The 17261-nt window shown below is 44.9% G+C and overlaps 1 protein-coding gene across 2 annotated transcripts in view; it reads right to left on the bottom strand.

The window, feature by feature from the left end:
• Positions 1 to 17261, bottom strand: part of SLC24A3 (solute carrier family 24 member 3) — a 277690-nt gene that overhangs the window by 18025 nt on the left and 242404 nt on the right. For both annotated transcript variants that reach the window (XM_053251024.1, XM_053251025.1), the window contains exons 11-14: positions 17040 to 17200; positions 14973 to 15228; positions 8773 to 8939; positions 6317 to 6431 (exon numbers count right to left, since the gene is read on the bottom strand). In XM_053251024.1, the coding sequence (XP_053106999.1) occupies positions 6317 to 6431; positions 8773 to 8939; positions 14973 to 15228; positions 17040 to 17200 (699 nt within the window). The remainder of the gene's footprint in view (positions 1 to 6316; positions 6432 to 8772; positions 8940 to 14972; positions 15229 to 17039; positions 17201 to 17261) is intronic.

Raw genomic sequence — 17261 nt, 5'->3', positions numbered from 1 at the left:
TCCATCTGGTGATGTCCAGGTGTATAGGTGCTGCTTTGGTTGTTAGAAGAATGTGTTAGCAATGAAGAGATCATTAGATTGGCAGAAATTAATAAGTCGTTGTCTTGCTTCATTTCTGTTTCGTAGGCCATACAATCCATCTTTATTTTTCTCATCATTTCCAACTTTGGCATTCCAGTCTCCAACCACCAGCAGCACATCTTGCTTGTGTGTTCTGTCAATTTCAGACTGAAGTTGAGCATAAAACTCATCAACTTCCTCTTCTTCTGCATCAGTTGTTGGGGCACAGACTTGAAAACTGTCATGTTAAAGGGTTGTCCATGAAATCGAATTGATATTAGTTAGTCACTGACTGCATTGTACCGAAGTACTGTCATTGATATATCCTTCCTATGAAAGCAACACCGTTCGTTCTTTGTTTTTCGTGTTCTGAGTAGTTAACGCTATGATTTTCTGACTGAAAGTGTCCAATTCCAGTCCATTTTAATTCGCTAATGCCCAAGATGTCAATCTGTGGTTCCTATATACACGAGAGCCAGCGTGGTGTAGTGGTTAGAGTGCTGGACTAGGACCGGGGAGACCTGAGTTCAAATCCCCATTCAGCCATGAAACTAGCTGGGTGACTCTGGGCCAGGCACTTCTCTCTCAGCCTAACCTACTTCACAGGGTTGTTGTGAAAGAGAAACTCAAGTATGTAGTACACTGCTCTGGGCTCCTTGGAGGAAGAGCAGGATATAAATGTAATAAAACAACAACAACAACAACAACTGTGTAAACAAGAAATAATAATAATATCACTGCTGCCCAATAAAGGTGCCTGCTTGCTTTAGCTGGGCAGCTGGGATGACCTCTGTACCTTGGGTGACCCTACTGGGAGTATACCACCTGGCGTACTTTGCTCATCCCTCCCAGGAACACCCACCGCCACAATGAGGCAGCACAGCAAGACTTGGGTGTGTGTGTGTGTTTCACTACTGATTAGTAATAAAAGTAGTTCTGCACCATTTCATCACACGTATGAAATAGTATGACCTATTTCTTACTCTGCTTGCCCCCTTCTATTTCTCTGGCAGATGACAGTCATGAATTCAGAAGAAACATGTTCAGTTCAGTAGTCTTTTGCATGACATTCCTGATGGACAAAATCTTGCCTCTACATACACACAAATACTGAGGACAATTCACAGCAATACATTCCACAATGATCTCATTTGGTCACTGGAATAAATGGTTTAAACATCCACAATTTTATTTCAGTAAGAGTCTGCTAGGCTTATGCTGAGGATTGTTAAAATTTCACCCTAGTCTAGATTATGGAAAATTGTGCTCTAGTTCACAGTAATCTGTTTTGTAGCTACTTTGAGCACTCCTTCCTCGCTTTAGAGCAGGGCTGCTCAACTTTCAGCCCTCCTGCAGATGTTGGCCTACAAATCCCATAATCCCTGGCTATTGGCCACTGTGGCTGGGGATTATGGGAGTTGTAGTCCAAAAACAGCTGCAGGGGTAGGCCTATGTTGAGCAGGCCTGCTTTACAGAGACAAGATTTCGGACATCAGAAATATTAAAGTTGTTCACATGACCAAAATCCCTGGTGGCTAGGGAGGGACTCCGCTGTCTCCCACATGACTAGCCACTCGCTGGCACTCCGCCACACTGCTTGCCCACACAATCAGTGCAGCAGAGCTGACAGTATTTGGGATCTGCAGGAGGAAGTCCTCCAGTATCCCACAATGCATTGCACAGGCAGTGAAGAGGCTGCCCCTGGCCATGCAGCAACTTCTGGTTTCCTGGCCTTTCTGAAGGCGGCATTCCGAGACCCTGGGCTGCTTGGAGCTGCTGCACACTGCGCCGATTGCACACCTGACTGGGGTTGCCAAGGTAATATTGGACTTTCCCCCATTAACCTAGGTTAAATGTTAGGTTAACCAACAGGGCAGTCCGGCTCTGGAGCAGCAGGGTAAGAGCAGGTCCTGAGGCTCCACACAAGCCTTGCCACTAGGAGTGTGCATGGTTTTGGTCCGGCATAATTGAACAGACCGCCGGACAGCCAGATTGCTCTCTGCAACCTCTCCCCCCACCCCACATGAGACTGAGGAGGAGGGCAGAAGTCATTCTGGTTGTCCCTGGACCTTTTCAGCCCCAAATGGAGGGCAGTGGTAGTGGCGGCCCCCAGAACAAACCAGCAGCCCCAGTACCACCACCACCACCAAAATAGTCTTGGACTGAAAGAAGCATGATGTGGGTCCACTTTATGCTCTGCCCTGGTGACCCACACCATACTGTCAACATTCACTGCAGGTAAAGGTCAGCAGGGGTAAGGACCCCAAGTGTCTTGGGACTACGGGAATACTGCAGCACCTGCAACAGTATCACCCGGGGGGCCATGCTCCTGCTGGCAGCAATAGGTCTGGTGTGGCCTTGACCAGCGGCAAGACACCTGCTCCTTCTCCCAAGCCAGGGAAGTTGCCTGTGTGGTTGGTGCAGTCTGGTTGCCCAGAGCGTCATCTCATCACCTGGGACATTGGGGGAGATGATTACTTTGGATGACCAGCCATTTCAGGTGGTGGAGAACACTGGCTTCTGCTGGCTGCTCCAACTGTTTGCCTCTGACTACAACATCCTCTCATTCACAACTTTCAGCAAGTAGGTGGTGCCCTTTCTGTACCAGCCATGCAGGGAAGCCATGTCAGGGCTGCTGCACACAGCAGCACCTGACACCAATGTGTACTTCACTGTGGATCTGTGGACCAGTCCCAGTGGGAGGCATGCTGCTTTTCTGTCCCTCACGGCACACTGGTGGGGGCAGTAGAGCAAGGGGACATCTTTTGCTGATGGCATGGCCAGACCATTTGATGCAGCGAAGCACAAGTGGTTGGTGTTGAATGTGGACGTGCTGGACACTGTCCACACTGCAGGTGAGTTGTTGGTGGCCATGGATTGCCAGGTGGGGGGATGGTTGTCCCGGCAGCCAAACCTTCGCCATGGGTTCATGGTCACCGACAATGCCGCCAACATAATGAAGGCAGCCAAGCAGGGTCAGTTTGTGTCCATCCATTGTGTGGTGCACACTCTGAACCTGGTTGTGCGGGATGCATTCAGCCTTTCTGGGGCTGCAGCCAGGCAAGACATCCCCACTGAAGGCACTGGGCATCCTATTGCTGCCACGGCTGCTCTTGTGGAGAAGTGCTGCAAGACAGTTACTTCCACCAGAGCAAAAAGGAGAGGTGTATGCTCAGGGAGAGGCAGCTTGAGCTGGGCCTACCTGAACACCTGATCCCTCAGGATATTTCAGTCCAGTGGAACTCCACCTTTCTCTTGTTCCAGAACCTGCAGGAGCAAGAGCTCGCCATCCGCGCCCTAGCAAGGAAGTGTGGCTTGGAAATGCGTGGGCTGTCCAACCAAGACTGGGTGCTCATTTCTGAGGCTGTCTTGGGACTCGGGTTGTTCTGAGACAGCAACACTTAGACAGGCTTTGCCCACCACTCTTCTCCTCAAGAAGATGTGTGAGCTACAGACCACACTGACAACTTGGGCAGCAATTGCCTTGGCAGGTAGGCTGAGGACTGGATTGGTGCATCGGCAGCACATGTTTTGTCCTTCTATGGGACCCAAGCATGAAGGGCAAAGCTGTCACCCCTGACTAGTTGCCCAGGTGGAGGCACCTCCTGGTTGCAGAGGTGAGGCAAGCTCTGGACAGGAGACTGGGGTGCAACCAGGAGGAGGGTACTGGAGCACTTATTGCTAGTGCGTAGTCCACCCCTAGCTGCAGCATTACCACTGCTTCCCGATCCAGCAGTGTGGTGTCCCTGGCAGGGCCAAATGAGCTGGTCGTTCCGCCTCCGCGTCCCACTCTGTGGTTCATGGAGAGGTTCCTTGATGCCTTGCCAGGTGTACAGGAGGAGCCCATCGAGCCCTGCAGTAGTGCTGAGCAGTGCATGCTGTAGTACCTGGAGGAGCTGCTGGCAGGCCGGAAGATGGAACTGATCCAGTTTGGGGCAACGCATTACCAAGTTTGGCCAGACTTGGTGAAGGTTGCCGGATGGTTGCTCTCATGCCTGCCAACCAGTATCCAGAGAGAGAGAGTGTGTGTGTGTGTGTGTGTTCTCTATGGCGTGGTGACCACATATCACTCATGCTTAGATGCTGACACTGGTAGAGCAGCTGGTCTTCCTGAAAGCTAACAACCTTCTGCTGGGCTATCCTGACCTGGATATGGAGAGTGAGTGGCTCATGGTTGTGTTGATTCACTACAACACCACTGGCAGCTCACCCCACTCTGGCCAGCCCTAAAACCAGATATGTCACAGTCTGCCAGTTAGTGCTGGTGACAAACGGAGACATACACGCATGCCATCGCCATGGCCGATGATGAGATATAGATTGGTGCCCTGACCCATGTGTCAAGGCTGTCAGCTGGGACTCAGCACCACCCTGAGGCCATGCTGTTATTGACACAGGCAGGCAAGCAAGCAGGAACGTATGTTTACACTAGAAAAGAAAGAAGAGTTCTTCTAATGGTAAGAGTGTAGAGGCTTTTTTTCTGGTTAGACCACTGGTCCATCAGGCCATGACTGCTCTGTCCTCCTGTCTCTGTGGCAAGCAGGATAGAAGGAAGGAGGTTTGATTTTGTGGTTTTCTCAGCACTGAGCAACTAAGTATAATATGTTTGCGGTGCTTAGTGTGCTATTGTTGCTGTTAACTATGTGGTTTTGCTGGATTTCAGATTGACAAAGGCATAACTTGGGTGCCTTCCTTCCTTCCTTCCTTCGTTGAATTGTGGTTTGGTCTGTTTATCAGATGGTATTGTGGAGAGAAATGAACAGTGGCAGCTCTTTGTGTAATATTTATTGGTGATTGCTGTGATGAGCTCTATGTCTGGCCTTGAGACTAACTTATGCTTCACTCATTACTCTGGTCTGCTCTGCAATCTGCATTGCAAGGTGTACTCAGTCAAAATGTGGCTGAAGACCCACATTTTCTAGTTCAGCTCATGACTTGCTGGTTGCTAAGAGTGCTGCTGTGGCAGTTGTTGCAATGCTGAATAAGGAGTCATAATGTGTGAGAGAGCAACTTGTACCAATGATGCTACTGCAGTGCAGGCACTATGGCTGGCGGTGGATTAAAAACAGATGGCCATTCTTTTTTGGTCATTTTGGGACTGTGTGTTTGGCAAAATGTGTTGTTCTGTGTTGACAGGGACTCTGTGTGCTGCTTCTGTTCTGCAGTGTTGTTTTTCAAGGCAGGGTTGCAAAATGTGTGCACTGCTTGTTTTGCCCGTAGGGAACAATGGGGAACTCAAATCACCCCATCATTCCCCATGGCTAGGTCCTAGGGACACCAAAGTGGGTTGGATGGTATGATGTGATGGGTGGTACATACTACCCAACTCACAAAACAAATGGGTAAGTGGGCAATTTTAAACATTTTAAAACCAAAACCCCCATAGGATCCTATGGTTTGTTTTTTTTAAGTTAAAAATTTTTTTTAATCACCTGCTTACTGTTTCTTTTGTGGGTTGGGTGTTAGGTAGTACTAGTACCCATCATGCCCTACTACCTAACCAACTTTGATGTCCCTAGGACCTACCCATGGAGAACAATGTGGTGATTAGAGTTACCCATTGCTCCCTATAGGCAAATTGTGAATTTTTTTCAAATTTTCAATTTGATTTGTTGAAAAATCAAATCATCTCCAGCTGGTTTGACAAATCTATTTGAGTTTTTGCAATTCAATTAGAGGTTGAAGCGAATCACACACAGAAAAAAGATTCATGCACATCTCTACTTCAAAGCAAGCCCCAATGCTGTTCTGAAGCAGTGGATGCGGAAGCAGCATTCATGCGAAAGAGCACCAGGGCTTGCTTTGAAGTCCGCAGCAGTCCCAGGGTGCAGCATTACAGAGCTGTACAGCTGCACATCATGTAAGCTGTTGAACTTAATTTGTCATTTTGTAACCCATTCATCCAATTTGAAGAGAACATTTTGGCACTCTGCTTAGCATATGTATGATGCACAGGTGCAACAGGGCATATTCACCAGGTCCATCTTGAAGGGTCAGGAAGATCCTGTGCTAAATACATTTAGGATATCTCATTTCGTTTATAACCATGGTAAGGGAAGCAGGGCAGATGGGGGTGACAGAGTAGAAGCAGGGACCATGCAAATTTGGAGCTCACTCCAAATTTCAAACTAGGTGGAATTATGGGTGCTCAGCAGCATCTGAACTAGTCTCCAGTAGGGAGTGTTTGTTCTGTGACCCTGAAGCACAAGAAATTATTTCCTCTGAATGGTCCTCAACAACTTAACAAGAAACCTACCTTGTCTTGCTACAATAAGGCTTGCCATGCAGTCTGGTACACTGGTTCCAGCTGCCAGAAATGTAATCCCCATGATCACATCTGGAATACCCAAAGTGTAGCCAATGATTGTGACCTAGGGAAAAGAAATGAACTGTCAGGATGCTTAAACTCACTAAGGGTACATCCAGATATACTTACCTGCAGGAGCTGTTGCAGGATGAGTTCTGTTTCCCCCCACCCCACCCCCTTCAGTCCTTTAATGATATAGGTACCTATCTCCAACATCAGTGCCGATTTCCATTTTCTCTTCTCTCTTCCCTGCCATGCTTCAGGCAGGCTTTTAGCTTGAACTCAGGCTCCTGGCATATTCACCCAGATAAACATTTATTTAGTGGTGCGTGTGTTGTTGTTTTTTAATGTTGAACATTGTTTGGGTGGGGGAGGTGTGACTTTGTGACTGCCAACCAATCAGCAGCCTGCAGTTTCTCCAGGAATAAGGAAGAACTGATTGCTTTTGAGTTTGGAACTCCAGAGGCAGTTGTGCATTTGGCCAAAGAGGGGTGAGTGTGGATCCACAGCAGGCTTCCCACTCAACCTGTGTATGTCTAGGTGCACTATAACACTCCTCCTGTGATGGGCACTGGGAGACCAGCAGGGTGCCTGGCTGCTTGAGCCAATTGGCTCTCCTTCAGCGACCCACCATGACCTGGCACTAGGACCCAGTGGGTGCTGGAGCAGCTCCAAGTGGTCCCCAGTACACTTGCAACCAGGATTCAAGCGGTGGCATGTGCAGGTGGGGGACATGTACAGGTGGGGCTGAACTACCCATTTGGGCCTAGGGCAGAAGAGTTCCTGACACTGTCAATGCAGCTGAGCAGATTGCTTAGAACAAGTGATGCTGGAGCAGAATAGGAGCCATGGAATAACAAGCCGCACCCCACCCCCTATTGGGACAGACAGTGGTGCCCTGTCAGGGTAACACCATAACTTTGTTATACAACAGTTTTAATTTGAACCTAATAATTGTTTTTAATCTGACTTTAAAAAAAATTATTACTTGTATCTGTGTCTATCTTATTGTTGTAAGCTGCCCCGAGCAGTATTGTACTGGAGGGGTGGAGTATAAATATCTTAAATAAATAAATAAATAAATAAATAAATAAATAAATAAATATATCCCAATAAAGCAGTACAAAGAACTGAAAATGGACAGGCCTCTCCTATGTCTCAGGAAGTGGTAGGATGAATCCTGGCCCCTTTGATGTAAAGCTGTCCTCCTGGAGCGGCACTCCGGACAGGAGCTATGAGACAGAGCATTTACAGGGCAGTTTCAAAACGGCATGCCTTATAAATGCACCTAAGAAACAGCAGTGTAAGGAGATGTGTTTGAAACTTGCATTTATAGTGTGGTGGTAGTGATGGTAATATAAACTATTGGGGAAAGAGCTTCACTAGCATTTTCCCTTTGGAATTTTTGAACCTTAAATTAGTCTACTTCTGACCCTTTGTTCTTTCTTCAACCGCTATAGTTCCTAGGTAACCAGATAGGATTGCAAAAGGAAGTTTTTGAACTCTGCAGCAGCAGCAAATATGTTTCCTGCTGCATTGTGCTGCCTAAGGCAGTTGGTGGGGCTGTTTGCCACCTAATGGAAGAGCTTGTCCTCCTGCTTGTCCTACATCGAGAGTAGTAAAAGTTTTACTTTGAGAAAATACTAGAAAAAACAAGAGTCCTGGCCCTCTGAGCAGCCAGAGTCCCAGTTCAAATTTTTGCCTCTTAATGTAGAAAGAAGCCTCCTGGTAATTGGCTGCCAGGCCCCCAAACAGCTACATCGGTCCTCTCTTTGTCTGTGCTTTGGCAAGGAGAAAGTTGCTATTGGCTCAGCTTTGCAGCAGCAGAATGCCTTGCTATTCTTTTAGTAAGAACAAAGACATCTATCTCAATTGCCTAATTCATGTGTAATTTATGTAATTTGCACTTGTAGAATTCAGCATTACTGAACACAGAAATTAGATTACCACAGTACAGAATACTGACTTTTATCCAGAGGGCTCACAGCTCGGGCTATAAGGAAATGTTGCTCCATAGCAACTTAGGATGAATTGAGTAGTGCGCTTTCAGCTTTGGACTTCACCAGAGGCAGCTTTTCTCACAGAACACATGATCAGCATGTGAAATTTGCAGAAGGCCAGTGGCTTTAACTGGCATTGAAAGGGGTCTCGACAGATGGCATTGAGATGGAAGGTAAACAGGCTGCTAGACAGCAAACAGGGGAGCATTGTTGTCTTTGTGGCCTGCTTGTGGGCTCCCCAGGAACAGCTAGTTGATCACTTCTGGAAACAAGATCCTGGACTGGATGGACCCACCTTGGCCTGTTCCAGCAGGACTCTTCTTACGCTCTGCAATTCTGAACAGAACAGAACAGAACATCTATTAAGCTCAAAGCTGTCTAGCATTGATCCGGACGTATACATACCATCCATACCATAATGTAGGAAAAGCCTGCAATCCAGAGGGTGGAGGAAGCAAAGGTGACCAAGAACCACTTCTCCCAGCGGGGCTTATTACAGTTGGGTACAGTGAAGTATAAGAGTAAGCTCAGGGGCCAGGTGAAGAGCCACTTCGCAGCTTCCACTTTGCCAGCTGCAAAAACAACATAGGAAGGTTAGCTTGTATTCCTTACGTGATTTGCTTAAGTCCTTTTCTAAACCATGACAGATCTGTAAACTGCAGAGTTATTATTATTAACAATAAAATTTTTAAAAGGAGCAATTCCTGCGCTCCCAGTCTGGAACAAAGAACCTCATATTGGAACTGAAACTTGAGATAGCAAAAAAAGAAAAGAAAAAGAAAAAAAAGAGCAGAGATCTCTATAGCTAGTCCCATTACTTGAACACCACAACTAAGGTTTAAAAGATTTAAAAAAATTCTTTATTTTTGCATTATACAATTTCTTTTCCATTCCCATCCCTATGATCCATCCTAAAATAATATTTCCTTGAATTTTAGCTGAATTAAATCTGCACCCCTTATTTCAATGTTTGTCATGATTTTAAAGCAGGTGTTCTCTAGTTTCTGACTCCATATTACACCCATTATGTGAAAAGTAATCACATGTAGGCTTTGACTGATCAGAATTCTGATGGCTTCCTTGAAATAGACAGAGAAAGTTGAAAGGGATTGTAAAGGTGATGGCCACCTTTCTCCATGTCTATGCTTACCTTATCTCTTATTAAAGGAAAGATAAGTGACGCACAAGTAGATACCTGTATCATTGAAAGGAGCTCATGGCTCTAGGATCCTGTCCAGCTTTCTCTGCCTGTCTCTAATGAGCCTTCAGAATTCCTAATAGTTGGAGCTGGACTTACATGTGGTTAATTTTAATGTAACAAGTGCAGTATGGAGCTAGGATCTTAATTTTGGAGAGATAGTGATTCCTTTATTACCTTGTTTCAGTGCTTGCTCATAGTTCAACAGTGCTGCTGCATAATGGGAAAGCCTCACTTTGGCTGTCAGAGGGATTATTATTATTATGTAACTCTAGGCCCTACACTATGTTGCAACAACAGCACAAAAGCAGAGCAGGCTGGCACAACATCAAACACCGCTCTTTCATTGCTGTGCGATAACTCATAACTCAGACCCCGATTGCCCACAGGAACGTCCCAGGACTGGCCACAGTGAGTTGGCCAAGATCCAACTGCAACTGTGGGAACTGAGCACTGCCATGATGAGAGGGGTTACTGTGAGCCCCTCATTATGGATTAATAGGAAGAGTGATGGTGTGATGGTGCTGCTGATGTGGTGGTGGTGGTAGAGAGGGCTTAAGTGAGCCTGGCTTTATGGTGGAGCTGGGGCTTCTGAGCTCTGAGTTTTTGGGATACCAGTTGCCAGGGGTGCACCTAAGTATTTTTAGCACTCGGACCTTAGGCTGAAGGGCTTTGGAGGTCCCCCATCTCCACTGCTAGGCCCCCCTTTGTTTGTTTATTTATTTGTACTTGCCCCCACTGCTGCTTCCCGGACCCTGCTGCTGCTTCTCCTTCACCACCGCTGGCCTGCTCCACCCCACTCACCGCCCCCCCAGTGGCAGTGGCAAGCACAGGTGGCCTCCTTGGGCCTGCAGGCTGGCCTCTCAGACCTGCAGGCCAGCCTCCTCTGTCTGCACATGAGTGTGCAGTAGGAGTTATGGAGTGTCGCATCCTGTGACGTCATGGGATGTGACACTCCATAACTTCTACTGCGCACACGCACAGACAGAGGAGGCCAGTCTGCAGGCCCAAGGAGACTGGTCTGCAGGCCGAGGAGGCCCATTGCTGCTGCCGCCGCCACCAGAGGAGCAAGTGGAGTGAAGCAGGTGAGCAGCGGCGGAGTGGAAAAGGCAATAGTGGCAAGGCATTGGGTCTCTGAAGAGGCTTCCCAGAGCATTTGAAGGCCCCCCAGGAGGCATGAGGCCACGGACCCCCACCTTGTGGTCCATACCTAAAGTGCCTCTGCCAGTTGCCATTTGTGCAGATAATGTTTTAATTACCAACAATACTGTACCGCCTGATGAAAGTGCAACATATAACATATTAAAATAAAATATTAAAATAAAATCACCAATGGGTAGAATAGCTGTTGGCAGCACTGTTCCCTCTAAGGCATGCAGGTGTGTATGCGTTCACAAGTTTTCTGATGCCCATTCAGTTAATTTTAGATCCCGCTCAGATTGAATTAGGGAAGTCCCCACTCTGAATGCATGTGGACAGACACTGCCTTGATATTGCCACCCAGAACAAAACTCATTCCGCAGAGATGAAAAAAAAATTAGAGGGTCCACTGGTTGGCAGTGAACACATTTCCAAGTGTTCAAGCCAGACTGGCATCCCTTAAAAGCAGGGTATTTTCACTGATAGTGCCTTTCCTTCTAGAACACCTTACCAGTAGAGGCCTACTTGGCAAATTCTTTTTAGCCTTCATAAAAGCTGTAAGTATGTTTTTATTCTGCCAGTCATTTGAGAGTTGGATATGCAGGCATTTTGTTTTCTCTTGCTGGGTAGAGATTTTTTTTAAAAGATGTGTCTTATTATTCTTATCTTATCTTATCTTATCTTATCTTATCTTATCTATCTATTTGATTTCTATACCACCCTTCCAAAAATGGCTCAGGGCAGTTTACATTAAAAACAACACTAAAATAAATTAAAACTGAAAACTGTAAAAACATAAAACCATTATTAAAACAGTTTTTAAAACCCTGGAAAACCAGGCCAAACCTTTACGATTTAAAAACAGTTTAAAAACCCAGGAAGGCCAGGCCAAACAGATAGGCCTTAAGGGCTCTCCGGAAGGCCAATAATGAACTCAGATTATGGATTTCTGCCAGGAGTGCATTCCACAGTCCAGGAGCCACCAGAGAGAAAGCTCGCCTCTGAGTCGCCACCAGACGTGTTGGTGGCAACTGAAGATGGACCTCCTCAGATGAACTCTACGTGCGGTGGGGATCATGCAGAAGAAGGCGCTCTCTAAGGTAGCTCGGATCTAAGCCATTCAGGGCTTTAAAGGTAATAACCAGCACTGTGTATTTTGCCCAGAAACATATTGGCAGCCAGTGCAGCTGTTTCAAAATGGGCATAATATGGTCTCTCTGGGTTTCTACAGAGACCAATCTGGCTGCAGCATTTTGAACTAACTGAAGTGTGCAAACTATGTACAAAGGCAGCCCCACATAGAGTGCATTGCAGTAGTCAAGCCTGGAGGTTACCAGCTGATGCACCACTGTTTTGAGGTCATCCTCTTCAAGGAATGGCTGCAGCTGTTGAATCAGCCGAAGCTGATAGAAAGCACTCCTGGACATAGCCTCCACCTGAGATACCAGGGTGAGGCCTGGGTCCAGGAGTACTCCCAAGGTGCGTACCTGCTCCTTCTGAGGGAGTGCAACCCCATCCAGCGCAGGAAGATCTAACTCATCTCTCAGATTCTGAGCCCCTACAATGAGCACCTCTTTCTTGCTTGGATTCAGTTTCAGTTTCTTATCCCTCATCCAGCCCATTACTGCCTGTCGGCAGGCATTTAGGGAATGGATGTCATTTCCTGATGATGAAGATAAAAAGGAGAAGTAGATTTGGGTGTCATCAGCAAACTGATTACACCTAGCACCAAATCTCCTGATGACCTCACCCAGCAGTTTCATGTAGATATTAAAAAGCATTGGTGACAGAATGGAGCCCTGAGGGACTCCATATAACAGCTCTCGTTTTGAGGAGCAGCTGTCACCAAGCTCGACCATCTGGAATCTACCCACAAGGCAGGAGCGGAACCACTGCAAAGCAGTGCCTCCTATCCCTAACTCCCACAGGCGATCCAGAAGGATATCATGGTCGATTTATTATGATGTTAATTCTGTATCTATGAATTTTAAATATACTGCCTGTTTTATTGTTGTTTTAAACTCTGAGCTGCCAAGAAGGCTTTAAAACTTGAGATATAGAACTACCGTATATATCTTACCCCTCCAGATATAAGTTTGATCAGGAAAGGATATGTCCCACAGATTTTCAAATAGTGGATATATTTTCTCTAATATGCTTTTTTGCTACTAAATTATCAATAAAATCATGGAGTATCTGTCAGTGCTGTTTTGTCCTCTTTAGTTTAAAGCAGCCCTCCTGAAGATGTTGGCCTACAACTCCCATAATCCTTGGCTATTGGCCACTGTGGCTGGGGATTATGGTAGTTGTAGTCCAAAAAACAGCTGGGGGTCCAAAGTTGAGCAGGCCTAGTTTAAAGTAATACCATTTTGCTATTGACTTTTCTGCTGGAAGTGCATAGGATCCTGCCTACATTTATCCGAAGTTATGATGGCCACCAGCATCAGTATGATCATAGGATTGCTCTGCCCATCAGTTCCAGAACATTCAAGGATGGTGGACAAAATCAGATTAAATGCAATTTATTCTTCAAAGAAAAACTGTTACGACTGCCATTGATCGTATACACTGAATTTTCCCAACTTCTACTAGCTGCTTGGCATATAAAGTAGTTTGAAGTACAAATACTTGTTGACACTCCTCAGGAGAGCACATAACTTGGATGAGTGACCATAGCAAGTTGAACAGATTATGCCATCTCTTCCCAAATGTTTCTGGTGATACATGACATCTCAGACAATTGGGACTGGGTTATTGTCCTGTGCAGTAAAGTAATCTGAATTAATTTTTGCTAGGGCTATGTGAAAAGGAGGAGGAATGATGGGGGAATGTTTAACCAAGTCCTCCTCTTCATTTGTTTATTTTAATTACCTATTCAGGTGACTGGTTTTCCCATTTTACTCTATGTTGCTGTTTGATGCCATTTAATCCCAACCCCCACCCCACCTCCCACAGCTGTACCCTTGTTAACATGAGATTGAGGGCAGAAAACACTGTCTGGCATCCTGACTAAATTTACTTGATGAAGTCCCACTGAAATGAAATGAACATTAGGCATGTCTAACTTGTCCTTTTAATTTCAATGGGATTTCCTTTTATAAAATTTTATTTATTTATTTATTACATTTATATCCCGCTCTTCCTTCAAGGAGCCCAGAGCTGTGTACACGGTTATGCTTGTCCTCACAACAACCCTGTGAAGTAGGTTAGGCTATGCGGCTGGCCTAGAGTCACCCAGTGAGTTTCATGGCTGAATGGGAATTTGAACTCAGGCCTCCCCGGTCCTAGTCTATAACTCTAACCAGGGTGTCAGCTATATTCTAAATCTGAATTGACTTCATAACATCATTGTGTAGCCAAATCAGTGTGAAGGCAATGCTTCCTCACTCTGGCACTGTGCAAAGGGGGAAAGAATTCTTCAAGCATGGTGGGGAATGTGGTCAGTGTTGCTACTGCTGCTGTTGCTAAGATTTGCCCACAAAGATGGCCTCTTTTACAGGGCTATTAAGTCTGGAATACAAGACCTCTTCAGTTGCGATTTTAAAAGGATGGTGTACTCAGGGGCGTAGCAAAGTTGGAGTGAGCCCGGAGACAAGATTTTAAAATGGGACCCCACCTCACTGAAGCTCAGCTCATGAAGTAAAGCAATCTTAAATGATGCTGAATGGTGGAAGGTTTTGTAAATTGTGGACGATGCAAGCCATTTAATGGTACTAGAGAAAGACGTGCTGTTCTGGTAGCTCCAGGTCTTAATGCTCACATCAATTTCGGAGGATGAATACAACTGAAGGAAGCCCGGGCGGGTGCGCAGCTGAGGGAGTCAGTCATGTGACTTGCCTCTGGGGCCCCCCCAAGGCAGTGGGCCCCCAGACAACTGTCTCCCCTTGCCCTATTATAGTTACGCCCCTGGGTATACTTGCATACACCATTCCGAGTGAGAACAGAAGGCCCATCTCCCAGTGCATCAAATATCCCTCTTCACTCCCCACTCCCATGCCACACATGATTACATCGTTCATCTGAAGAGCTGTAAGTGTGATGTTGGGTGCCTCTGTGACAAACATCAGTGGGTATTTGAAAAGAGGTTCACATTTTCTGCTACTGCCACAATCATTGATGCTCCCTAATTCCAAATTCTGTGCAGAATATCTAAAGGGGGAGGAGAAGAGCTTCCAACAAACTTAAGGAGATCTCCCAAAATTGGCTAGATGCTTCATGCATATGTGAAAAAGCAGGAATTGATGTATGATATCCAGGAATTTCTTACATGGTGGATCAAAGGGTGTGTAAGGGCCTCCATTATCCTCCTCCTCCTCATCATCATCTTGATTGTTTTCATTGTCCTCATTCTCATTCTCAGTTTCATTTCCAGCTTCTGCAGCATCTTCATCTCTTCTGGTTCCATTCCTGTCGGCTGAATTGCTGGGTCCTGACCCATTCTCCACAGCATGCTTGAAAGGGACTTTGATGGCCACCTCTGATTCTCCATTGGTGTATACTCTGCTGTTTATTAATCTTTGTCTCTGTGTGGGGGAAAGCAACAAAAAATGGGTAAATATTCTTTTAAACTCAAATAAATTAAAAAGACGGGGGAAGTTAAATAAAATGTCCAACATAATTGATGAAAATGAATATTTTAGTTAGTAATATAATAGTGCCTTCTCAAATTGTGTTGATTGATTTACAAAAGATCTGCATAGCCTATCACCCCACGAGAATCTTAATATTAGTTTACAAAAGCGTTTGAAGATGTAGATCTTATTTTTAAACAATGTTAAATAATATGGTTTTTAACTCACTACTGATTTATTCATTCAGTTAAATATACACAAATCTGCACATCACTGAAACCTCAATAGACATGTCTTTTGAGACACTGAAGGAAGGGTAAGAAAAGTTACAAAACTTTCCACCCCTCATTAGAGGGAAAGAGTCTTGAACAGTCTCTTTTTCATTCTATATTACATCAATCCATCAGAACCAAAATTATCTTAAAAAACAAATGTGTGCCCTTAATTCTTAGTTCCCATTGATTAAAACTGGACCCAATGATTAATCAACCAGTAATTAATTTAGATTATTAAACCACTGATTAAACCAATTAAATCCTTCAGCCTTATTTTAAAGGTTTTTACAATGATAATACAAACAACATCCTGTCCATGAACTTTATTTTAAAATAAAAATCAAATATCTCATCATTTTATTGATGGATATATCAGTAACTAGCATATCATATTGATAAAATGATGAGATATTTAAGTATGTGAATATTTAGGATATTGTAAGATGCCCCCACACTTTTTGTTCTGTCTTGTAGCAAATATGAACTTAGTTGTATGAGTGAGATTGAGATAATAGATTCACCTTTTGATAAGTCACAGTCTGTGTTTCTTTTCTAAAATATGGAAACAAAAGTGACCAGCCCATAGCACTGCCTTGAAAACAAAGCAGAATTAACTTTTTTTAAAATTTTAAAAAAAGTGCTTCTAAGTCTTTGCCAAGGTCAGGCTGCATCCCAATGATTCCCCTCTGGATTTGCTTTTCCTTTGTTCTCTGCAGCCTTTAGGTACAGCCTTATGAGCTCTGCTCTTCAACAACAGTTCTCAACTTGTCAGGGCATCTCTTGCTCATTCCTATACTCCATTCCAAAATATAGCTCATTCTGGCATTTGTTTAGCCTATCAATCATGGTGCTCAAGACATTCCTGATCCTGGTCCCAACCAGTGCTCTCCTGGTGGCTATTCGCTCCTCGGTCTCCATCACAGTTTTTAGAAAGCATGTGAAATCGTGGCTTTTTACCCAGGCTTTTACAGTATCTGATTGTCTCTGCTGCTCCTTCTTTGTATTTTGTATGGTTATCTTATGCTGGTATTTTAAATATTTTTAATCAGATCTATGTTTTCATATTTTAGCTTAATATTTTAATTGTGTAATTTTTATAGTCTTGTTAATTTTTGTGTGAACTGCCTTGGGATTGTTTTAATGAAAGGTGGTATATAAATTTAACAATAAATAGACAGACAGACAGACAGACAGACAGACAGATAGATAGATAGAATCCTGTTGTGATAAACATTTGGAGAAAACAGTATGAAGTGAGCAGAGGAAGTACAGCATGAAGCCCTGTGAGCTTCAGGGGCAAGATAAGAGAATCATCCAGAGGTCAGTGAGATATCCCATTGCCACCTTCTAAATAGTACCTTAAAAGCAGACAAGAAGTGACACAGAACTGCTTCCTGTTTACAGACCATGGTCAGAGCAAACAAAAGGATGGAGTGCACAATTTAGAATATTAGAACCGGGGTGGGGGGCGCGGAAACCAGGACATACCTCATTGATCAACATGCGGCTGGCCATGGAGAGCCGGGTTCTGGGAGGAAAGTGACTGGTTATCATTATCCGGAGTCCAGCCTCTGAAAAGGATAGCTGATGTGGATATGCAGACAGCAATTCGTCCACCATGATCACAGAGGCTTTGCGATGGAAATTTCCTGAAGAAGATGAACAGAATAAGAGGGAAATCATAATTGGCATCATCACCTGTTTCTTATA

Source organism: Hemicordylus capensis, chromosome 4 (genome assembly GCF_027244095.1).
Source record: "Hemicordylus capensis ecotype Gifberg chromosome 4, rHemCap1.1.pri, whole genome shotgun sequence".
In the NCBI taxonomy this organism is placed as follows: domain Eukaryota; kingdom Metazoa; phylum Chordata; class Lepidosauria; order Squamata; family Cordylidae; genus Hemicordylus; species Hemicordylus capensis.
Note: the sequence above shows the minus strand (reverse complement) of the source record. Positions and strands in the feature narration are given on the sequence as shown.